Source organism: Triturus cristatus, chromosome 10 (assembly GCF_964204655.1).
Source record: "Triturus cristatus chromosome 10, aTriCri1.1, whole genome shotgun sequence".
Classification (NCBI taxonomy): Eukaryota; Metazoa; Chordata; class Amphibia; order Caudata; family Salamandridae; genus Triturus; species Triturus cristatus.
The window spans coordinates 163,393,931-163,420,076 of record NC_140593.1 but is presented as its reverse complement, the minus strand read 5'-3'; the positions used below and the strand labels follow the sequence as shown (position 1 = coordinate 163,420,076).

Genomic DNA, 26,146 nt, shown 5'->3' with positions numbered 1-26,146 from the left:
ATTAGACAGGGAAAGAGCCAGGCAAACCGGGGAGGGAGGCCACACCATAGAGAAGGCACATTTTCGGTAAACCCCAAGGACTAGTCCGTATGACACATGGTATATGGTATGGAATGGAGCACACTGGAGGGGGAGGGGGGAGAGCAGGGGTGGGAGGGCGCTAAAAGATCGGCTGTTGGGAGAGGATTGATTGATTCGGAAAATAATTGTGACTTGATATACGGATGCTAAGCTGTTGCCTGTAAACCAAAACAATAAAAACCGTTTCAAACAAAAAAAATGAATGGTCTTGGAGGAAAATAGATGCTGTAGTCCATTGAGGAAACGTGTCGCAACAGATGACTTGAACAAAGAAGATTGGTCCGGCAACCACAATAAAGTTGATATGGCTGTCTGGTAACTTTTAACAGTACCAAAAGCAGAGCCCTGCTGGGCCAGAGAAAGAACAAAGTGAGGAACAGAGGGCAATTTAGGAATTCTGGACGTTCTCTTATGCTTTTCACACAGTATCTGTTATAGAATAAGTTGTAGGAGCGGTGCTAAAAAGGGAGGGTGTTCACCCAACACCCTCATGAAAATCCTAGAGTTTTATACAACAGCAAAGAATACCAAGTTACCTACCTTTTGTAACGCTTTTTCTGGTGGATACAGGATCTATCTATGGATTCCTCAACTTTTGAATGCACTAGCATTCCATGGAAACTTCTCTTTTCAGCTCTCCCATGTCGATGAGGACGCCATATTTTCATGGCTCCGCAGGCGACCTTGTGTGACGTCATTGGAGCCAGAAGTCGTCCTCGTCGGCATGCTGACATCAGATTAGATTTTTTGTGCCTGCGACGTGAATGGGTGAAACCAACAGTACCAATGCAAAAGAATATGGCAGACTTCAAACCAAAGACTTATATAATATAAAATCAACATATATGTATATATGTATACATATATACACATATATAAACACTGGACAAGTAGCCTTGTTTTTGGCATACCCAGACAAGCAAAGGGAAAGCAGGTGGGTTAGTGAGGAATACACAGGTAGATACTGTATCCACCAGAAAAAGCATTACCAAAGGTAAGTAGCTTGTTCTTCTGATGGATACATCTACCTGTGGATTCCTCACCTTTTGAATAGAATTCCCAAGCTGTCCAGTACTCTGAGGTGGGTGTTTGTCTGCCTATACCAAAATATATTGCAAACCAGAACAGTGACCATCCCAGTAGCTGCTTTGCAAATGTCAACTACAGGGATACTTCTAGCTAAAGCAGAAGAAGACTTGGCACTTGAAGAATGAGCTATAATACCTTCAGGTGGTACCTTGTTAGCCAGGACGTAGTAGATCTTTATGCAGAGGATGATCCATCAGAACAATATTCTCTTACGCACTGCTTTTCCTTTCATCTTGCCCATATTACCAACAAACAGCTGATAATTCAGCCTTATATCATGAGTTCTGTCCACATAAAAGCTCACAGCCCTCTTAGGGCCTAAACGATGATGCCTTTCCCCCTCTTAAGATGGGTGTGGAGGAGGATAGAAAGTGGGAACGGTGACATACTTGCCCAAGTGAAAGGAAGTGACCACCTTTGGCGGGAAAGAAGTCCTGGTTCTCATTACCAACTTATCTGCAAAGAAAGTTATGAAGGGTGGTTTCACACTTAATGTCTGCAGTTCACTAACACGTCTAGCAGACGATATGGCAACCAGAATCTTTTTTTTAAAGTAAGTAGTCTCAAAGGACAACTATGTAAAGGTTTAAAAGGAGTACCCATAAGGTAAATTAGTACCAAGTTAAGACTCCACTAAGCCATTGTAAATGGAGGGGAGGGTATTTGTCAGTAAGTCCCTGTGAGAAAGTGCCCTCTTTCTGCATGGTTGCCCCCCACTTCTTGCTGAATTGCTGGTGTGCTTTGACTGAGTGTGCCCTGGACTCCTGCTAATCAGGTACCCAGGGCCTATGTTCTTCCCCTAAAACTGCAATGAAGCCTAAACCCAATTGGCATCTCTGGCCACAGGTCAGCCCCTGGTAAATGGTACCACAGGTACCGAGGGCACTGTGACCAGAGAAGGCCTCTAAGGGCTGCAGTACTTATTGTGCCATCCTTAGAGGTCCTGTACCTTCACACTCGCACACTGCCTTAGATCAGTTACCCCTCTAGCTGGGTGCACTATACCAGTTGTGAGGGTAAAGGTGCATGAGCCCTGTACCACTACAGTGTCTAAGTCCATTCTTAGACATTGTAAGTGCAGTGCTGCCATTAAGAGTATATGGTGGTGGGAGTTTGTCATTACGAACTCCACCGCACCATAATGGCTAACCTGAAAGCTGAGAAGTTTGGTATCAAACTTCTCAGCACATTAAACCCACACTGGTGCCAGAGTGAAATTTAATGAAAAATGCACACAGAGGACATCTTAGAGAGGCCCCTTGAAAACTAACCTACCACTAGTGTCCAAGCTGAGTGGCTGCTTTCAGCTGCCACCACTAGACATGCTTCTGGACCCCTGGGTCGAGAGCCTCCTGCTCTCTGGGGCCTGAAACTATGCACTTCGTGGGAGAGGTGCCAAGCCTTCTTCCCTAGGATGGGCAGGGTTTACGAAGGGGAAGCTTCAAAGGCATGCCTACTTTGTGAGCTTCCACATGCCACTTGCTGCTTTCAGCAACTGGTACCCACTGATTTTGACCCCCATTATGAGCAGTCAAACCGGCGGGAAAAACAATTGAGGAAGAGAGGTGTGCCCACCTCTGCCAACTCCACCCCTCAGGTGGGGGACTCTCAGTCCATGCCATCTTGTAGAAGGGGGGACTCAGCCAACCAGGGACAGGCTCATGCCCCCTCCCACTGGAGGATGGCATAATAGGGGTGTGCCCACCCCAGGGAAGGGACCCATTGGTCCCAACCTTTTTACCTACCTGTAACGCCCCCAAATCTAGTATTTAGGGGCACCCCTGAATCTTGCTTCCTCAGACCAGAAGAAACTACAAGAAAAGAAGAAGCACCAAACAGCCATGCAGAAGAGGAAGACGCCCACTGACTTGGCCCCAGCCCTACCGGCCTGTCTCCACCTCGAACCTTCTCCTGTGAAATCCGGATGTGACCTGCAGCCAGCAACCTCAAAAACCCCGGAGAACCTTCAATCACGAAGACTGTGTCTCCCGTGAACACTGGATTTGTTGATTTGCAACCTCTGGCTCCGGCCGGACACCGCAAATCCGCACCACTCTGCAACGGCCGTCCACGGCCCAAGCTCGAGTGGGTAAACACCACAAGGAGGTCTCCCCGGCGATCCTGACCCAAGAACCGGCGACCCAAGACCTGCCTCAAGCCTCCAGCCGACGCCTGCAGCCTAAATCCGGAAGGTCCCCCCAACCGCGACCAGGAGCTGGTAAGAAGATCCGACCCCACAAGGCACTCCTGCATCCGACGCCCCATGGCCTAGAGTGGCCAAACCGACGGTGCCTAACCAACCGTCAACTACCCAACTTACCTCTCGAAATGGTGGTCGCACCCACAAGACCTTCGTCTCCAAGCCTGCAGTGCCTTTGCAAACCGGAGGTTCCCAAATTGCAAACAACAGGGCGCCCGACGTCGAAACAGCACCCGGCCGCCCTAGTGCCACTGAGGGTGCACCTTTGGTGCTACTTTGTTTCTCTATTTCCCCTGAGCTAAAGTCCAGGAGCTTTGCTCCCACAACCAAGTGGCTTGCTCGTCAGCAGCCACTAACCGGGGGTCCCCTAACCTCCACTGGATAACATCAGGCCTCAGCACTCTGCACCAGGCTGCCCTAGTTCCGCTGAGGGTGTAACAAGAATGCATCCCTGACCCTGGGGGACCCCTGAGTCTACCCCCAGAACCTCAACTCCCACTACCAAATACTTACTTTAAAACCGATAACACTATTTTCCTCTATAGGATACCATTGACTGTTTTTCTTGGAAAAGTTTCTAAGTGTGGAGTTTGAAAACCTAAAGAAATTCTTTTAAATAGTACTATTAAACAAAAATTATTGTACTTACCTGTTTACAGGAAATGCCCCAGAGTAGTATCCAGGTATACGACTCTGTGTAAGAAAAGTAATCTCAAAAGTAACTTACTTGTAATCTTACTGAAAATCCTATACAAAGTATATGTACTGTATTTACAAAGCATTGCATTTTTCAGAAACAATACTTTAAGTCAAAACAAAGTGCATTTACAATTGCAATTCAAACTGTGTTACAGATTGTATACTAAGGGCAAAGTACTAATCACTTACCTGTGCCAGGCTTGCTTGGTTGTAGGAAATAAAATAGCGAAAAGAATATTTTTATACAAAAACAATTAGTCTGAAGTTCAGTCTTTGAGTGTGTGAATTCATTTGCTGACTGAGTGTGTTCAACAAATGCTTAACACTGTTCTCTGATACTGCCTTACTGCTGGACCACACTACCACAAATAGAGAGTAAGGTGCTATCTAACTTTACCTCTACCTACCTTTGGGGTTACACTGGACTATGTGCACAGTATCACTCACTTTGGTATAGTATATACAGAGCCAGCATCCTACAGTCCCTTAATACATCGTAACACTATAAGAGACTTAATAAGGGAAGGTTGGTCAGATAAACATAGGAATTCCGAAAGAGCAGACAAATATCCCTTAACTGATGCAACTGCACAACCTTGTTGCACTAGGGAATGCATAAAACGCAAAATATCATGCAAATGGACATCTACGGGGTCAATTGAATTTTCTTTACACACCTTTGAAAAGCTTAGTCCATCAACCAGCACGAACATACTTGGTGGAGTGTCTTCTGCTGATAAAACATCATCCACCTCATCAGGGGGGAGAACAAAAGAACTTAGATTGCCCCATAGAATCTCCAGGAATGAAATTGCAGGCTCTGGATGTGGGGGTATAAGACCTGCCCCTGTGACTGCAAGAGGAGATCTGCCCTGTGAGGGAGATGGAGCACAGTGAGAGATGAAGAAGGTCTGTGCACCACACCCTTAGAGGTCAACCCGGAGCAATTAATAAAACTTGGGACTGGTCTTGGTGAATCTTCGTCAGAACCCAAGGAATCAAGGGTATGGGAGAAACACGTAAAACAGCACATTGAAATGTGTCCTCAGGGCTCCCTGCATTGGTTACTGGAGGCTGCAGAATGACGGGCAGTGTGTGATCTCGCGAGTGGCAAAAAGGTCTATCTGAGGGATCCCCCATAGCCGGAAAATGTGCTGAACCACTTCCGGATGGAGACGGCATTCAAGATCAGCTGAAAAATGCTAAGTGAGACTGCCCGCAAGCACGTCCAGAACTCCGGCCAAGTGATATGCCATGAAGTCAATCTGATGGTCTTGAGCCCAGGACCAGAGTCAATGAGTTTCTCTGTAGATAGACTACAACCCTTATCATCCCTGCTTGATTACGTACCTCAGCTCTGTAGTATTGTCTTTTAAGACTTGAACTGACTGACCGCGAATGGAAGGGAGGAAGGCCTTGAGAGCCGGACAATATAGCCCACAATTACAAAAGACTGATATGCAACAATCTTTCTTCTAGAGACCAAAGTTCTTTGATCTCCAGATCCCCCAGATGAGCCCCCATCCTAGAGTGGAGGCATCCGTTATCACTGTGGCCACCCTTCCCTTGAGACAGATTGCCGGACAAATCCCACCATTGAAGATACACTGCAGTGTCTCTGGAGATCTTGACCAACTCTATGAGATCCCTTGTGTTGAAATAAATGCCCGCAGCGCACTACTCGAGGGCCCTCATATGCCAGCATGCATGGGCGACCAACAGAATGCAAGAGGCTATCGGACCTAGCAGGCGCAAGACCTTCTGGACTAGAATCATAGCTCAGTTGAGAAACATCGAAATCATTGTCTGAATATCTTAAATCCTCTCAGGAGGAGGGTAGGCTCGATTCACCATAGTATCCAGTACTGGCCCTATAAACAGGGTGCATTGAGAGGTTTCTAAGAGGGATTTGGGAACGTTGATGGAAAAGCCAAGGTTGAACAACAACTGCGCCGTCAACTGCACGTGGTGCTACACTAACCAAGGAGTCCTGGCTTTGATCAGCGAATTGTCCTAAGGGAATATTGGTATTCTCCACCTTCTGAAATGGCTGCAACCACATCCATCACCTTTGTGAAGACTCGAGGCGCTGGAGTAAGACCAAATGGAAGGACCGCAAACTGATAATGTTGAGACCCCACTGTGAACGGAGATACTTCCTGTACGGTTGCAGAACAGAGATGTGAAAATACTCATCCTGCAAATCAACCGAGACCATCTAGTCTTCCTGCTCCAGTGCATGAAGCACCTGTGCAAGGGTCAGCATCTTGAACTTCTCCTGTTTGAGGAAGGAAGTTCAACACCCAGAGGCTGTGGATCGTGACAAACGACCTTCCTTGTTTGGAATCAGGAAGTACAGTGAATAGCATCCTGACTCCGTTCTTACTCTGGAAGCAACTCTACTGTGCCCTTTTGAAGTAGGAGTTGAACCTCCTGTTAAAGCAGGAGAAGATGTTCTTTGGAACGATAATCTTGTTGGGGAGCAAAGTGTGGAGGCCACTGTTGGAAGGGTAGGGAGTACCCATTTTCCACAATATCCAAACCTCAAAGATCTGTTGTAACGGATCTCCATTACAGTAGAAAATAGGCCAACAGTCCTCCCTCTGTGCAAGCATGCTCCAAGATGCCGAAACTAGGGTTGCTTTCCTGTGACATTGGTAGGGGAGGAAGAAGAAGAAGATGGCTGATGGGCGGCTCCACATTCTCTACCTATGTCGCACCCTCTATAACTCCCACAGAAGGGATTGGAGGGCTGCTGCTGCTGTTGTTTGTATTGGCTCTTTCCACGAAAAAATTTCTGGCCAAACCCCCGGAACCTACTAAACTGCTTGTAATCTTTAGGCTGTGTTTGAAGACCTGTCACTTTACTATCCCTGAATCTCTCCAAGGCAGATTCTGCTTTGGTGCCAAACAGTCTTGAACCATCAAATGGTAGCTTGGACATCCGGCAAAAACCCAGAGTCCCTCAGCCAATGCTGGTCTCTTTGTGGCAAATGAAGACCTCCATCCCCCTCGCAACTAAATCAGCCGTATCTAAGCCTAACTGAATGACTAGGCAGGCAGGTGTCTGTTCAGCAATTCTGAAGTTTGTCAGGTAACTTTGGGACCACTGTTTAGGCTGATTTTATTGACCCATGGATGTTTCGTCCTAATAAAGAGGTTGCATTGGTCAACTTCAAGGCATGCTGGAGTTGTCAAAAAAGACCCAAGAGTTAACTTTGAGACCATGTACTTGCACTACCAAACTTTCAGGTGTAGGATGGGCGGACAAGAATATCAGATCACCTGGAGAAGGTTTGTACCCCCATGCAATGGGTCTAGACACAGCTGCTGATGACATGGGTTTCTGCTAAATCTCAAGAATATGCTCAATGAGAGCCTCATTAAAAGGCAACAGGGGTTCTGATGAAGAAGTTGAACAATGAAGGACCTCTGTCAGCAAATTAGATTTAAGTTCAGTAGATGGCAGAGGCAACTCTAGCATCTTTGCGGCCTTGGTATGATGTGACTTCAGGCGGAGGAATGCCTTTTGGGGACAACAACTCCCATTCTGGTGAAGTAGCTAACCAATCGCCAACTCCAAACCTTCAAACTGTTGATCCAAAGACACTATTTTCCCTTCTTCTAAATCCATATTATTTCCCAAAAAGTACTGCTCCTTCTCAATGAGCCTCTGTGCTTCTATTCGAGATCTGTTTCAACATTAGCATCGCTAAAGACAGCACCAGCGAACACATGTTTCGTCAATCCTGCGTCTTGCCCCATGACTTTATCAGGGCCAAAACAAAACATGGGCCACAGATCTGCCCCTCCTCAATCCACCCCATGAAGAGGTTTGCTTAAGAAGGAGAAAATCTGGAACCGATTGCAGTCCCTTACAGCTGTCTGTACCATTCCCTGGTGAACAAAAACACATTATTGTTAACAACATTTCTGTGTGTTTAAATAGAGCTATGAATCTAGTATTAAGTATATATCTGACTGCCGTTACGCTTTTCTTGTGTTTAATATTTGTGTACCATGAGATGTCACCATTAGCATACTTTATTGGTGATTTTTATTGTGGTGATTAAGAGGTGACTAGTAGACTTGGTTTGGGCACTAATGTGTGCTAATTTGCTTTCAGATACGTGCCTAAAGAACATGGTATTTGGTGCACTTGCGTTGGTTTAAATTAGGTTCTAGTGATGAGCATACAAAGGCTTTCGTTGGATGAAGGGGCAATCGGCATGTAACACAAGGGGCTACACATGTATACACCTGTATATGTTCTTTGATTGCGTGTACTTTTTATTAATAGTGGTGGATGCACATTTGGGACCCACACCTTACACCAAATAGGGGCATATGCGTATTTATATCCTTTTTCAAAATAACTAATTGATAGAGTGAATGTGGTCGAAGATGGCCCCTTCATATTCTGCCCAGTGAGACTTCAGATCCCACTGTAGACCCCACATATGACACCTGGCGTCTTTGACCAACAGGATGAGGTGGGCCATCAGGACCAAGGAGGAAAGATGAGGGTCATCTCCAGAATTTCCTGAACTGTCTTTCTTGAGGGAAAGGCACAACACTAAACTATGTCTAAAATGGCTCAGGTGAACTGGAGCTTCTGAGAAAGAGTAAGGTGTGACTTTGGGGTGTTTTATAGTGAACTCCAATGATGACAAGAGATTTGCCGTAGTTTGGAGGTACTTCACTACTCCCTGAGGATGAGACAGACAGCCAACAAGGTGTGGAAAGACTGGCACCTCTGACCTCCAAAGGTGGGCTGCCACCAACACCAACCCTTTCGTGAATAGGGGCACTGGTGAGACCAAAGGGGAGCACAACAAACTGAAAATGCTCCTGTTTCACCACGAACTGCGAGAAATGATGGGCCTGCAGGACAGTTATATGAAAATAGGTGTCCTGCAGGTCCAAAGCAACCATCCAGTCTTCAAGGCCAAGGGAAGACCTGGGCCAAATGTGAAGGTGCTGGTCTAAAATAGGTTGAAGACCTCCATCTTATTTGGGCCCCAGAAAGTAGTGGGAATAACAACGTCCTACTACTGGCATGGGGATCCTCTCGATAGCCCCTTTGACAAAAGGACTTGCGTTTTTTGCCACGAAATGGAGAGATGGTACTCTGTCAGTCACTGGAGGGTGGGAGGGGAAGGTGGAAGGTGCTGTGGCGAGAGAATGGAAGGTAGGGCATATCCTTGCCAAACAATTTGCAGGACCCATCTCTCTGATGTCATGGCTTGACAACCCTACAAGAACCATTGAATCCTGCCTCCCATCAGGTGGCTGTGCTCCACAAAGGGCACACTTAAGGGGTTAGGCAGTCGGAGCTGCAGTGGTTGTTTTGGACTAGGCGGCCTAACAGCCTTAACTGCCAAACTGCTGGGCATATGGTGGAGGATGGATTGGCTGGCTGTATGGGGTACACCTGCCGAAACCACAAATGGAGTGGTAAGACTGAGGCGGCGGGTGAGGTGGGGCATATAAGCCCAGGGAGCGTTCTGTGGCCCTGCTATCCTGGATTCACTCAAGAGCTTAGCCTGACTTGTACCCAAAGAGGCAAGCCAATCAAACAGCATGTCCATGAGGGATGACTAGACACCTGAAAATCCGGTGGACTTCAGCCGAGTGTGTAAGTGAATGGTGACACTGGCACCAATGGCCTGCCTGGTGGAATCAGTGGTGTCCAAGCCACAACGAATTGTTAACTTGCCCGTGTCATAACTGTATAGCCTGGGTGAGGACAAGTAGCATATCTTCAGGAACACTTGGGATGACTTGAGAGCCAACGAATCTCAATGGGTATGGGAATAGCACCACAGCAAACATTCACAAATCCTAACGCCAAGCTGGTAGAAGAGAAACTCTTTTTCTGAATGTCTCTGTTTTGACTCCATATCGGGGGAGTACTTGGGAAATGTTGGTGTTAGTTTTGCTAGTATAGACCTGCACCACCAAGCTTTAAGAGGAGGGGTGCTACGATAAAAAAGCTAGGTCGCCCGGGCAGTGGAGTCACTTTAATCCAGTAGTTGACCAGGGAGCCACAGCAAGGTTTTGCCCATGCCCCCAACAAAGTGTGCATAAGAGCCTTGTTAAAAGGTTAAGAGGGGCTCAGCGGAGGTTTGTTCTGGCTGACGAACTTCTGTAGGGACATTGGTCTTGACCGTCATGGTGGGGAGATGGAAGTCAAGGACTTCGGCTGCCCTATGAATGACGAGTGCAGCTGTAAATGTGCGATCTTCCAAAAGCAGAGGAGAAACAAGAGGAAGCACTCTCCTCAGCGGCTGGACCAGGGGGTGAAGGAGCCCCATCTCAAGGAAGGCATCAAGGACACTAGTCCCTTGCAACTTGTCATACTAGTTCTCCTTATGGTATGCCTGGCCAATCTCGTCATCCGCATTTTAATCATTATCTGTATCCGTGCCAAACAGAGAATGCGGATATGTGTTCTCCCTTGTGAAGGCTCGGGTGGAGGAAGCAGAGCATTGACAGGGGTCAGGCATGACTTTGGTCAAGGTTAAACAGGCGGCGATTTGGAGTCAGAAAGTATAATAGGTACCTCGTCCTCCTGTGTTGATGGAGTCAGAACAGTGTGGAACTCAGTGACAGAGGCGGACATGGAAGTGGAGCTAGAGGGGGTTCTGTAGGGGGTTTGGTAGCTCGGAGGGTTCAACCAGCATTGAAGGTGAACCCGCTGGCAGTAATCCGAATGTAAGGCCTCTGGTCTACGTGGAGCCCGAAGGTGCACCCGAGGGTGTGGGCAAGGATCCGAAGAGTAGCAGCATGACCTTATGGAACTCTATGATCTGTTTTGGCATGGCAGATGGCCCTGGAAACTCAAGTTCTGACAAAACAAATTGCAGGATGGGCTCGAGAGACTAACTGGCAGGAAGGGGCAGAGTCCCATTTAGATTTCTTGTGTTTTTTTCTTCAGCTTACCCGACTACTCGAACGGCGCAGAACATTCGACTTAAAGCGGTCCCATTACATAGTCTTACGATGTAGAGTTTTGCCTCGTAATCTCAGATGCCTCCGGGTTTATCAAAGTGCCATCCCTGCAGGGCTTAGAGGTGTGGCTTGACGCCAGGAAATAAATCAAAAAGGTACCCTTTGGACCAAATAATTGAGTGCAGGTGAAAATCCTCCCACACGTACCCTCATTCTAACCCAATGATCTCATTCATTCATCCATGCCGAGGAAGATTGTAATACATGTAATCAGGAATACACAGAACAAAACTGTAAACTTATGAAAATCTGACTTCATAGGTAGATTTATTAATTGTTCGACATATATTAAAAACAAAATAGTTATTTCATACAGACAATAATTTGACATAAATACCCAATAGCTAACAGTAAAGGAGAACAACCTAAGTTCATAAAGATACAAAATCACAATAACTAAAAACCATAAAAAATGAGAGTCACTAATATAGACAAACACAATATGTCATAAAGAATATTACACATCCGTAATAACAATATGTAGGACGTAGAACCAGGTACTTTCGTGCTTATTACTCGTTAACTGTCGCCCATGTAAACAGATTTGTGTAGAAAAATAGGCGTTGACGCGTTTCGATGGCTTAATTATATCTCCATCTATTTCAAGACCACACTCTTGACTCTCATGTAGTGATTTAAAAACAACGAGGGACTGGCACAATAGTTAAGTCTGTACCTCTTCTAGTTAAGGCAGGCTACCATCCATACAGTAGATCAGTAGTTTTCAATTTTCTAATATGGAAGACTCCTGTGGGTAATCTGGGCAGCCCTATGGTTATTCTTATATGGGATTTGCAATGCCTTTGGGTTCTCATCTATCATATTTGTAAAGCACACCAGGATGGAGCAGTATGCTCTTCCGCTTGAGTGCAAGGTCCTCTTCTGGTGGGTCCTTTGGCTTCACTTTATTGACTCTGAGTAATTCGCACCGGCTTTTCTGCTCCTTCCGCCTTACTGAGATAGATGAGAACCCAAAGACATTGCAAATCCCATATAAGAATAACCATAGGGCTGCCCAGATTACCCACAGGAGTCTTCCATATTAGAAAATTGAAAACTACTGACCTACTATATGGATGGTAGCCTGCCTTAACTAGAAGAGGTACAGACTTAACTATTGTGCCAGTCCCTCGTTCTTTTTAAATCACTACATGAGAGTCAAGAGTGTGGTCTTGAAAAAGATGGAGATCTAATTAAGCCATCGAAACGCGTCGACGCCTATTTTTCTACACAAATCTGTTTACATGGGCGACAGTTAACGAGTACTAAGCACGAAAGTACCTGGTTCTACATCCTACATATTGTTATTACGGATGTGTAATATTCTTTATGACATATTGTGTTTGTCTATATTAGTGACTCATTTTTTATGGTTTTTAGTTATTGTGATTTTGTATCTTTACGAACTTAGGTGGTTCGCCTTTATTGTTAGCTATTGGGTATTTATGTCAAATTATCGTCTGTATGAAATAACTATTTTGTTTTTAATATATGTCGAACAATTGATAAATCTACCTATGAAGTCAGATTTTCATAAGTTTACAGTTTTGTTCTGTGTATTCCTGATTACATGTATTACAATCTTCCTCGGCATGGATGAATGAATGAGATCATTGGGTTCGAATGAGGGTACATGTGGGAGAATTTTCACCTGCACTCAATTATTTGGTCCAAAGGGTACCTTTTTGATTTACTTCACAGTTCCCTACTCCTTTGGTTTAGAAGGGGCCCCTCTTTTCTTAGATAAGTTGACCCCAGGAAAACCTCCTGCGAGTCTGTTACAGACATTTGTTTGCGACAGTGCTTACAAAGTTGAAAACCTGTTATTTTGGGTGGTGACATTTCCCTTGAACAACGTTTTATGAATTTGAAGAGTTAAAGGATGCGCAAAGAGATGAGATCTAGCTCAGGATCAGCATCTGGTGATGTGGAAAGATAGGAACCGATGTCAGTGCACTGGAGTGGTGCCTATATAACCTCCACATGTCATTTCCAGAGCGGAAAGGGGTCTGTGTGGAGCCGCAGGGCACCAGCATGCAGATGTGCTGTGGAAAAGATCCCAGATCCAGTCTGTCACCTAGGAAATATCCAAAAGTTGAGAAATGTGCGGCTAGTACTCTGTTTGGAATTTGCGGCTAGAACTCTATCAGAAATGAACTTACATGAAGTGTATAATCAGTGTGCATACTGCCTTTCAATCACCATACACCTTGTATCAAACCATCCATATTCTACATGGTTAACATCAAAAATATCAATGACCTGCTTGTTCCAGTGCCTACTTCACTGTCATTTTTCAAGTCAGTTATATCTCTTCATTATGCAGCTGAGTATTGAGACATTAGCCTACTTGACTAACAGTAGGACAGAACACATGCAATTCATTTAATTTAAAAATCACATTTCGTGCACTGGTGTGAGACACACAGCAAAATTATAAGAACACCAATGTGATATTGAAGACACTCACTGGTTATGGCAAATTCACTAAGAAACAGATATCTGTATGGGCTGGAGACTATTATGGTTAGGAAACAATTAGACTGAGAACCGATTGCTACATAGACGCTCTGAACATCCATGTCTCACATTCGTTTGGTCATTAACAAATCATAATCCTTCACTGGTATGAGGTAAAAACAAATACTCTGATATGCTGGGAAAAGCTACATTTCTATAGCTTAGGCATGATTACAGTAAGTGCAACAGAAAACAGTGCGCTCATTTGAGACTGGCTATTAAACCGACTATTCAGTCTGCTCAATATGTCTCTGTCCATGTTCTGTGTAAGAATGTTTTTAATAAATTATATTATTACCTTGCCCCACCAAAATATCCATCTTGAAGTTTTCTTAGTGTTGCAAGAACAGCTGGATCCAATTGAGTCCCACTATCATCTTTTAAAAAGAAATAAAATGAAGCAAGCTGAGAATACTATAGAAAATAGGCCACAGACATATTGCTCCTATAAAAGGTTCTAGGAGTTGCCTTACACAAAATCAATTACTTACTTGTAACTGCAGTTCCCAGTATTATCTTTTTCAAAAATTCACATGCTTAAGTCACAAACGAGGGTGATGCTGGAGTTCACGGTAAGCAAAGGAAAGTATCTTTGATTATGAATTTTTGGATACCCCTCACTTATCTTGAGAATGTTAATGTACAGCCATCTTCCATTAGAGGTTCTTCAACTCAGATTTGTGGATGGGTTTGAAAAGATCTCATTATTTAAAAGAGCACAGAGTTAAATTCCCATGAGACTGCGGGTTGATGCCTAGGAGGAGATTTCCTAGAGAATCCCATCATAAATTCTGACAAAGTACTATTTGAAAACACTGATAACATACCTATGTGCATCAAAACCTTGAAATTGGCTGAAAAGGTAGACCTTTCTGGAACCGTACTTAAGACAAAACTTAGGAAAAAGATAAAGCAATATATTAAGATCCTCCTGTGAACCATATCAACAGAAAAATTTCTATTTTCTTTGAAGGTTTTACTTTGCTTACGTTACTCTAGCATGGATCTGCATTCTAAAGCAATTTTTTAAGCGGGCATACTCAAGGAGAAATGGAGCCAGGAAGACAAACTGAGCAACATCAGGATATGATGCAATACTTTACCTCCTTGACTGGACAGAAGATCCAGATGTGTTTCAAACGCCATCTCTGGTCTGCAAGATGCAAAACCTGTATACCAGTATTGACTCTACCACGTTGGAGCTTTCAGCATGAGTGAGAATAGCTCCAACTTCATTTTCCTGATTATTTCTTGTATCATGGGAAAGAGGAGTAAAAAGCAGAAACAACAACCCACACAAGCGAAGGGAAAGTGTTTCACCTCTCATCCACAGATGCCAGTGTGCCTTGTTGGAAGACGTCTAGGTCCAATTGACCCAACATTGGAAGACTTTCTGCAGTTGGGGAGATTGTAGTTTCCATCTGTGGCAGTCTCCCAGTGACCTACCAACGGCATCTGCCAATTAGTTGATACTCAACTACATTGCTTGAGCCGTCCTGTAACGTGATACAGTACTCCAACATTTCTGGCCAGCTTGCAGAGGACACGGGATCCCAGCCATACTGCTGGTTGATGTGGAACATAAATATTGTGTTGCTGGTTTTCACTAGCAGTACCTAGGCTTGAACTCTAGGAAGGAGGGAATGGTACACCAGAAAGGTTTCCTGTTGCCACTGTGTGTTTAATATTCTTAAACAGGGCACTTACTTAGGGGCAAAAATGGATTAGGAAAACATAGGAATACAATTGCCCAATAATGGACTTATACTGGAGAACCATGAACCTTTGTCTCATTTGAAAGTACTAGACGGTTGCTAAAATCCTTCTTATCCTTTCCTCAGATGGGTAAGCTCTGGCTTGAGCTGTATCCAGGGCCGGTCTGGCCGTAGCGGGCACCAGGCGTTTCTCCGGTGGGACGGTTTTGTTACCGGGGCTGGTTTTGCAGCACAGCTGCAATATTGGCCCACTGTAACAGAAGCGACTGCAGTGAGATGGGATTGGTGCTTCCTACTAGCACCCCCCCCCACTCCGGGGGCCCAACCAAGCTGTTTTCCAAGGCCGGTTTCGGTTCCCAGTCCGGCAGTAGCTGTATTCATGAGTGGTCCTAGAATTTGAAGTGAGTGATGGGGATACAAGGATGCCTTTTCCTGATCCAACAAACACTCCTATTTATGCAAGCAATAGTGTGTACTCTTGTCCATTTGCACCAAATTCCCTTTCATTAGCCTCAATAATTAAGTTAGGGATAAACCTGATGGCCCTGAATTCTAAGGTTGAATGCCACTGGGGTGAGGCATTTTGTGAATATTCTGTAAGCAGGCTTCTGCAGATGTTTGCTCTCATGTGGATTTGTAAAGGGCACATTAACTTCTTGAAGTATTTGGGAGCTGAATAACAGGTGTTCATAGTTATCCAACTCAATTGTACTAATTTTATTGACACTGGAAGAATAAAAGGCTAAGTGGACCTGACAGGATTCAAACCTGCGGCTATGACCGCAAACATTGGTATCTGAAGTGGACACATTCGTCCACTGAGCTACCAGACCCAGCATAAACTAATTTAATATTGCTGAAAGGCCACTGAGAAGCAAAGAAATTTGCTATGCCTGGGATGAATAACAATATGAAAATATGCATTCTGGCTACCCAGGGAAGTCATGAATTCCCGTTCCTGTAGAGATTACCATGCAGAATGATTGTTTTTCTGAATTTGTTACTAAAGGTTCAGGATGGGTGGGTATTCTCCAATTTTCTTCAAGAGTAGGAAAAACCTTGAGTAAAAGATTTGTTTCTTTGAGATCTGGTAACTGAATCTACAGCTCCTATATTCTATATATCATGGTGGGGATTTCTTGCTGAACCTTCTTAAGATGCTGGCATTTTTTCAGAGCAGACAGCATTCGAGGGGGGTCTTCAGATACATTTCAGTGCATGGCCAAACTTGATTAATTCTAACACCCAATGATCTGCAGCGATGTTCTTGCACATGCAATGTTTTCATCAACTGGGCCAGGGTAAATGATGGTAGCTAGTCAGACAGTACAGTCAAGTTTTCTTTGGAGGCTCATGCAATCTTGGTTGGGTGCTTCATCTACAACAAGAGGGAGAAGTGAAGAATGATGGCCTTAGATGTGATCGGTGAGACAATAGCCTTTGTTTGCAAATAATTCCTGCAGCAGTGATATAGGTGTGCTTGGTAATATCAATACCCACTATGTAATCTGTTTTGCCATGTACCTCTTGTTCATTCAGAATTCCAGAGATAGCAAAACTGGAGGGAGTCCAAGGTAGGATGTAACTTTATGATTTGAAATGTTTAGTTGCAGTCTTGGCAAAATGGCACTGTAAAAGAACAGCTGCCCAGCCCCCCTTGTTGTCTGAGGACCTCCGCTCCTGCCAGGTGCCTGAAACCAGTGTCAAAATGCTTTAGTTGTGCCAATTACCACAGAAAATGTAAGATCAACTTTAGGTAATATGGTCTTGCCCTCAGCCCTCCTGTATTATGACACAAGGTGCAATTAAGGAGCATTATTTCAGAAGTTGCCATGGCTTGGCTGTTGATTGACTTGATCATGGTTGCTGCTATCAAACTCAACACTTGCCCTTCTCATCCTTTTCCAGCAACAGCAGTGCAATATGGCTCTGGATGAGTGACAAGGAAGGGAGTGTAGGAGGCTGGTGCATCGTCTGGTGCTTTATAATTATTCTGGAGTCTGGATATCCCTGTATTGCATCCTTCCCAGGGACACACACACCAAGCACAGATACACCACTTCTATGCAGGACGTCACACCAATCTGATGTAGGCCAGGGGTGAGTTAAGTACACAACAGCGTAACTTTAAAAGTGTGTGAGCCTCCAGGCATCACTCCAGTGACAGGTTAAAAAGGACCTGCTCACTCCTATTGATCACAAGGTATGATGCACACGCATGATCCGTATTTCCCTATGGCAACAAGAATGAGCACAAGATATACAGACATCAATACAGTTGGGCTCTCAGGGCAGGGGTGCACGTCTCTTACCATGTAGAGGGATTTTCCGTCCCAACAGTCACTATGCTTTGAAACTCTATCCACCAGCCAGTGGAAGCATGCAATGACCCTGTGAAAAGTAAACTGGACAAGGGGTCTTCTTGCATTACACTGGAGCAATGCAGTGGTGCCACACAGCCTCTTGTTCCCATTCTGGTATCTCAACGTCTTTTTAGTTCTCATCCTCTGCGTATTGCTGGGAGGCTGGTTCCTTCCTAGGAGATTAGGGTGTAGGTGTTGTGGCAGTCGAAGTGGGGAATAGGGATCTGGAAATCTTGTCTGAAATGCAATTTTGTTTTAGACAAGGTAAAAGCACAGGGAAACTGCATTATAGGGAGCTCCTGGAATGACTACCTTTTTTTGTATTAATCGAAAAAATCAACACAAAATTATCTTTGCCCAGTCCGTGAAAAGCATTGTCCTTTGGTTTCCTTTTCTTTCTAACACCGACACGCCTGTCTGGATGGAAATGTTCCATACCTCCCTTGTCTTCATTTTCTCTCTCCTCAACTTTTAGAATACCACAGATTTGCAGCTCCACTGACCACTTCTTCTGCATGCTCCTTCTCTTCTTCCAGAAGATCGTGTAGCTGTGCCTGTCTTGCTTGACTCCAAGTGGGTCTTTGATTCAATAAAATGAGAAATAGTGCCAATGAGGGAGTCCAGTTTCGTACCAGGGAAAAGCCTCACATGAAGCATCTGCGGGAGGCAATGTTTCCATCAGAAAGAATATGAACAAAGGTAAGCAACTTGCTCTTCTACTAAATGCTCATTCCACAGAGTTATAAAGTGAACCAGCCCCAGAACAGTCTCTGAAAGGAGGTGGGCTGAGGACTACATTGGGATCTTTTTAATAAAGGAAGGAACGCAGAATAGGGCTACCAAATTTCGAGTGTTTGAATGTCTGCTTTCCTTTTCAAACAATTCTGTTCTATACTCAGAGGTCTATGTACAGAGGGAGTTAGCTGGACATTGGTTTCTTACAGTTTTGTCTGGTTTCTGGCCCTCACAGCATGGAAAAAGACTGTCCTTTCTGGACTTCTTTGTTCCGCATTGAGAGCCCTTCTGGGATCAGACTGCTGTAGTCCCTCCTCATGTTTGGAGGGATGAGGGGAGTAAAGAATGATAGCCAGATGAAATAAAATAGGTACTGCATCCACTTTATTGTGCCTTCTAGACTGACTCAGATGCATTTGTTTTGTAAATTTCAATGCGATAGTACCTACCTACACCATTACAGGCATTATTGTTGCATATTCAATCTGTGGAAAGAACATGCGACAAATTCTTTTCTTGTCCATTTTTACAAGCAAACTAGTTCATTTTGTCATTTACTGGTTAACACTGTTACTGATCCAACATTAAGCAAACTGCCACTTGATTAATGGTCGTTTCTCTGCATCTCAACCCATTTCTTTCTTTTTACAAAAAGCATGAATTCTGCAGCAGTTAGCTTGACGCTATAGCCCAGATGTTCGTAGAATATTTTCATTGTTGGCTAAGTTAAAACTGGAAAATAGTGGAAAGTCTCTCCAACTGTAGTTAAACAATTGTGTGGTTATTACATCTGTAAATACCTACATTTTCAATAAACATGTCAAAGTATTTCACTAGCTTGTATGGGATGGGCATGTTCCTTTGGAAATAAACTATAGAAAATGTCTTTGACATTCAACAACTTCAATAAAGTTTAACCCTGACTCAATGTCTCATTCTCCTGTTCCACATCCAAACATTATCTGAAACCTTAAAATTACAAGTATCAGTACCAAGCATGGTGTGTGAAATAGGGAAAGTGATGGTTGGACGCCCCGTCATCCTCCAGCGGCTACACAAGTAGGAAAGATCAGTTCGCAACATCTCCACAATCATTCGGTTGTCCAAGGCCAAAAAGAACTGCTGCTGATCGATGAACTATCATGAGACAGAAGAAAAAGAGGTAGGTGAGGAGAGTATAAGCAGAGGATAAACAACTGCAATACAATACAATCCAAAATGTCTGAATATGATGCGCTAATTGAGGCAAACTGCACTGGTACATTAATGGTTTTCCATATTTCCGCATTAAAGGCCAGACTTATTAGCTTTAGTCTCTGGGGCATAATGCAATGTTGGCCTTGTGGCGAGCAGCAAATCCTAGATAACGTAAATGGAGTCTTGGGGGAAGGGCACTAGACTGTATTCTTGGGCAGTATACAGGCAGTATCACCTTTGTGGCAGTGAACTGTTTAGTGAGGTTCAGGCAGTGTATGAGGGTAGTATGTGCTAGGGGAAGAGAGTAAAGTCTTGGAGGCACTGGGAAGATTCCTGGGGCAGTTTACGGGGTCCTGAGCAATACACAGTCAGTGTCTCCTGGATTGCACTGAATAATTCAGAATTATCGAAATGGATCAGTGAGTGGTGCCCTTGGAAGTAACCCAAAAAGATTGCTTTTAGTAATAATGCAAGCACAAAAAAATGAATTTAATGAGTGATGATTCAGTGGGCCTTTAAGATGTGAAACAGTCTCCTATGTACTGCAATGTAGCCAATTCCAAAGGCAGTGGAATTCAAGGAGCTATAGCATCAGTTGAGAAAGGAATACTCATCTAGCAGGAGATAATGGAGCCAACTATATGCATATTTTTTAAGAATTGAGAAGTTAAGTTAAAATAACTTATTAAGCGCATGAATATCCGGAGGTGTCTTGGCGCTATGGAAACTACAGTAAGCCCTAGAAGTTTTTGCATTAGTTCAAGAAAATCCATGTCTTCAGACTCTTTCTAAATAAGGGTAAGGAGCTTATAGACCTGATATGAATAGGAAGTGTATTCCATAACTTTTCTGTGTCATAGCAAATGCTTTGTCCCCCCCAGCTAGAGGTGCGAAACCTGGGAACCATCATAAGTTTGATGCCAGCAGATCGAAGCGGTCTACCCGGGCAGTACCAAGAGAAAATGTTTCTTAGGAACATTGGTCCCATATTATTCAAGGCCTTAAAGGCTAGGCATAGCGTCTTAAACTTCTCACGACTTGCTACAGGAAGCCAGTGGAGTTTACGGATTTCGGTCGAGACTGATTCATACTTGGGCAGATTTAGGAGGAGTCTCGCAGCTGTATTTTGTACCATTTGAAATTTTTTTAGATGTTGTTTTTGCATAGTCAGGTACAACCCATTGCGGTAATCTAATTTTGATAATACTAATGCAGTTACCACCGTCTTCCTAGAATTCATAGGGATATAAGGAAGAACCTTCCTCAGTTTCTTGAGCAGGTAAAATGTGGTGGAAACCATTGCATTTGTTTGATGGGCGAATATTAGTTTCTTAACAATTAAAATCAATTAAAATCCCAATATTGCTTGCTTTATTCACTGGTTTAGGCACTTCTCCTGTCTCTCTGGGCCACCAGATGCAAATCCCATCTTGGTTGGAGGTTGCCAAAAATCACTATTTCGGTTTTCTCCGAATTGAGTTTAAGGCAATGCTTGCCCATCCAACTGTAAACTTCCTGCATACAGTTACTAAAATGCAATTACAGGAGAGGCTTGGGCTTTATACACCGCTACAACAATCTGTGTGTCATCGGCTGAAGCTGGATCATTGGAGCCAACTCCGACACGTAGATATTAAAAAGGGATGGACTAAGCGTTGAGCCCTGTGGAACCCCGCATGGCAGGACATAGGGTGTTGATTTGAAGCCATCCAGAGTCACGGTTTGTGTTCTTTCGGTCAGAAAAGATGTTCACAAGGACAGAGCTAGACCCTTTACCCCTAACTTTCTCAGGCAGGATCGCAACAGGTGGTGATTGACGTGTCAAACGCCGCCGAGAGATCCAAAAGGATCAGAGAGGCGGCACCTCCCCTGTCCATAACTGTTCTAATTTCTTAAGTAGCTTTTACCAAGGTTGTTTCCGTACAAGAACAATAGGCCCCAAACATTTGTGCTGTCAACCCAGGCCAAAAAAGAAAAAGGGTGATCTAACAAATCCAGAGGACATATTAGAGAATCATAAAGACTGAGAAAGAACTGAGAAGGAGGGACATGACTGTGCAGTAGGACGAAACAACACAAAATAAAATAAGACACCATTGACATAGTTTTATCATATGTTTCTTTCCAAATCAATTTCCACTGACTGTTATCTTTCAGTAGAATTTGGAGGCATTCTGCCACAGTGAGCATTCCAATGTAGAAGAAGGTACTTATTTTCAATAATGTCCTGGAGGATACTCCAGCCAATAACAGATTCCTCCCCTTGTGACTATCACCAGGCACCAGACCGGATACAGAAAAGGGTGCTCCTGCACAGGGTAGGTTGCATCGTGTGACTCTGTTCCAACCCCTTGCTGCTCCTGAAGTGAAGTTCACATACAACCAGCACCCATGCACGCAGAGGTTGAGTTCTTTTAGTAGCTCACCGGCGCCCTCAGATGCAGACCCTATCAGCACATAGAAGCAACCAGTGTACGGATTCTCAAACTGGGACCTTTTTTAGATGGAAAAGGAGACCATTCCACGGAAGAGGAAGGTGGGAGAGTGGTGAGGAATCTGTGGCTAGACAGAGTATTCATTAGAAAGAGCGTTACCAAAGATCAGTAACGGACAAGTTACTTACCTTCCGTGATGCCTTATCTGGTAGAGACACGGTCTAACCATAGATTCCTTACCTTTGAACTGCCAGGCGTCAGGCTGGATCTGGAAGTGTTTTGACAGCAGTACCCCTGCGCGCCAGTAGGTGGTGTCCGTCAACTCCGCGTGACATCTTAGGCGTTGTGTTCTTTGTCATCGTCGTGACGTCCGCGTCATCAATATATATGCCAGTCCGGCACTCTGACGTCAGTACTTTTCACGACGTTCCAAGCGCAGAGCCATGAAGAGACTGACCATGGTGTGTTAAAAAGGCAACTAGGGCCCTGAAGGGAAAAGCCCTCAACACTAGAACCAATCCGCAGTGTGGGGAGGATGGGTCGGTCAGTAAGGAATCTGCGGCTAGATCATATCCCTACCAGATAAGGCGTTACCGAAGGCAAGTAACTTGTCCATCTGATATAGACATCTAGACACAGATTCCTTACCTTGTAACAGATGCCCAAGCAATGTAATCCCTGGAGGACGGACTGTGGAAGGTTTAGACCAGGAAGTCCTGAAAGACAGAGCGACCAAACAGGCCTTCTTTGCAAACCTGGGAGTCCATGAAGTAGTGTCTGGCAAACGCATGCAGCAACGCCCATGAGGCCCCTGGGCAGATATCTGAAACGGGAACACCACACTGGGGAGTCGAGGTGGCCGTTTTTGTCGTGGTGGAATGGCCCCTAAGCCCTTCAGGAGGATCCTTTTTCGCGAAGGCGTAACAGATTTTGATACAGAGGATAACCCAGCAGGATATAGTCCTCTTTTGGACAGCACGACTTTTCTTTGCATCCACGTATCCTATATAAAGAATTGGTCATCCACCCCAAATCCTTCTGTTCGATCGAGGTAGAACGATAATGCTCTTTATGGTCCATCCGATGGAGACGCTCCTCTTCCTTAGAAGGGTGCGGAGGTGCATAGAAAATGGGTAGAGTAACCGACTGCTCCACATGAAAGGGTGTTACCACCTTAGGTAGAAAAGATGCCCTTGTGCAGAGCACCACTTTATCCGGAAAGACCATCAGGTAAGTAGGCTGTGATGACAGTGCCTGCAGTTCACCCACCCACCTGGGAAAGGTTATTGCCACTAAGGAGGCTGATTTGATGGTGAACTGCTGTAGAGGGCAGTTGTGCTGCGGCTCAAACAGTGCACACATCAGAAAGGTGAGAACCAAATTAAGGTCCCATTGCGGCATTATAAAGGGTGGGGTGGGGGGAAACAAGTGGGTTAACCCTTTTAAGAATCTCTGCACCAGAGGGGATTTGAAAAGAGAAGGCTGGTCAAGCAGCCGAAGAAAAGAGGAAATGGTTGAAAGATAGTCCTTCCAGGTGCCCAGACCAGAGTCCTGCTGGGCCAAGGAAACTATGAACAGGAGAACATCAGATAAAGATGCCAATAGAGGGTCAATAGACCATTCTGTACAATATTTACAAAATTTGGACCATCAGCAGGCGAATACCGACTTCGTGGAGGGACGCCTGGTAGCTAGAATAACCTCACAGACTTCGGGAGGGAGGTCAAAAGCTGTCAACTGTCGCCGCTCAATCTCAACGCAAGGAGGCGGAGAGTGGACAGGTTCAAGTGGAGAACCCTCCCCTGCTGCTGCTGCGACAGGAGATCTTCCCGAAGGGTCAGCCTGATCGGAGGTGCAAACCGCCTTTACAACAAGGTTTTTACCTCGTTGTGCCTTTACCATGCATTTTTTTGCGTGTGTGTTTTTACAGATATGTATTTAAAACGCATGCCAATACCATGCATTTGAGGTAAGTTGGTGGGGTTCTCCCCCGCCAATACATTGTTTTTAAATCTAAAAACAATGCATTGCATTGGCATGCGTTTTAAATACATATTCGCTGTAAAAACATGCGCGGAAAAAAATGCGTGTCAAAGGCATGCAAAGTAATTGCATGCTTTGTACCGTCGTACAACCGATCGGAAGTGATGCTCATTGCCAGAAGCTCGGGATATCAGACTCTCCCTGCCCAGTCCGGAGCCACAAGAATGACTAGTGCCTGGTCGTTCCTGATCTTCTTGAGCACTCTGGGTAGGAGTCATATGGGCGGAAAGGCGTACAGGAGGCCGGAGCGCCAGTCGTGATGAAAAGCGTTGCCGAGCGAGAACCGCCTTGGAAACTCCAGAGCGCAAAACTGCTGACATTGTGCATTTTCTATGGAGGAAAACAGAGCTAACCAAGGCTCTACCCACCGCTAAAAGAATCCTTGCGCCACCTCCGGATGAAGGCGTCACTCATGATCTGCTAGGCCCCTTGAGCTGAGTTCATCCACTCTGGTGTTCAGTGAACCAGCCAGATGCTGAACGACCAGGGTAATGCCCTGCTGTTCCAGCCAAGTCCAGAGATGCAAAGCCTCTTTACACAAGGTCCCCGGCCCCACCCAGCCTTGCTTGTTTCAGTACCACATTGCGGTTGTGCTGTCCGCGAACACTTGAGCTAGCCTACCCTTGATGGACGGCAAGAAGTCTTTCAGTGCCAGGCGGATCGCCTGAAGCTCCAACAGGTTTATATGGAGTTGGGCCTCTGCCGGAGACCAGAGTCCTCTGATCTTCACCATTCCCAGATGGCCGCCTCATCACAGAAGGTACGCATCCATCATTACTGTGAGGTCTGGATGGCGAAGGGAGAGGGGTCTGCCTCTGACCCAATATTCGGTTTGTCAGCCACCACTGCAGGTCTTTCACAGTGCTCTCTGAGATCTGGACCAGGTTGGTGAGAATTCCCCGATGCTGCACCCATTGTAACGTTAGATCCTATTGCAGAGCTTGCATGTGCCATCTGGCATGGTCCACAAGAAGTATGCAAAAGGCCATGAGGCCCAAGAGCCTCAGAGTCATTCCCACCGAAATCCAAGATAGGGGCTGAAATATCGGTATCATAGCCCGAATATCCTGGACTCGCCGCTCGGGATGATAAGCCCGAAACTGCACCGTGTTCAGAACTGCTCTGATGAAGGGAAGCGTCTGAGAGAGAGTCAAGTGTGACTGCAGCACACTTATAGTGAACCCCAGTGAATGCAAGAGTTTCACCGTAGTCTGGAAATGAGTGACGACTGCTTGGGACGAGCCCGACCTTCAGCAACCAGTAGTCGAGCTAGGGGAATTCTGGAACCCCCGATCTCTGCAGATGAGCTGTGACCACTGCCATCACCTTGGTGAACACCCGCAGGGCACTGGTGAGACCAAAGGGGAACACAGCAAACTGAAAGTGCTCCTGGCCCACTGTAAACCGCAGGTAGCGATGATGGGCCAGCAGGACAGAAATGTGGAAATAGGCCTCCTGCAAGTCCAATGCTACCATTCAGTATCTCGGTTCTAGGGCAGACAGTACCTGAGCCAAAGTGAGCATCTTCAATTTCTCCTTCTTGGGGAAGTAGTTAAGGGCTATGAGGTCGAGGATAGGACGGAGGCCTCCGTCCTTCTTTAGAACCAGGAAATAGCGGTAATAGCAACCACAGCCTATTTCTGGCCCGGGAACCCTCTCTATAGCTCTCTTGGCCAAGAGAGCCTTTTCTTCCTTGCAGAGTAGCGCAAGATGATCCTCAGTCAGCTGATTGTGAGTTGGAGGCATAGAGAGAGAGGTAATCTCAAAGGGCAGGGAGTATCCCCTTCGGACTACCTGAAACACCCACCTGTTCTAGGTGATAACACGCCAGTGGTGGGGGTGATGGCGTATCCTGCCACCCACTGGACACTCGTGACCCCAAAACACAGGACTAGGAAGGTTTTGTGGTGGAAGAGGGGATGGTAAGTTGGCTTGACTTCTGGCTTCCCGATCCTCGAGGATGGGATGAACCGCGTACATAGCGTTGTGGAAATTGTGGAACCCGCTGACTGGAATAGGGTTGGCACGTTTGGAAGCACCTTCCATAGCCACGAA

At 45.3% G+C, this 26,146-nt stretch overlaps 1 protein-coding gene across 3 annotated transcripts in view; it reads right to left on the bottom strand.

Annotated features, from left to right (window-relative positions):
- The window catches only part of PHKA1 (phosphorylase kinase regulatory subunit alpha 1), a 1,109,231-nt gene that overhangs the window by 524,181 nt on the left and 558,904 nt on the right, over positions 1 to 26,146 (bottom strand). For all 3 annotated transcript variants that reach the window (XM_085630734.1, XM_085630735.1, XM_085630736.1), the window contains exons 16-17: positions 19,409 to 19,553; positions 13,902 to 13,980 (exon numbers count right to left, since the gene is read on the bottom strand). In XM_085630734.1, coding sequence (XP_085486860.1) covers positions 13,902 to 13,980; positions 19,409 to 19,553 — 224 coding nt within the window. The remainder of the gene's footprint in view (positions 1 to 13,901; positions 13,981 to 19,408; positions 19,554 to 26,146) is intronic.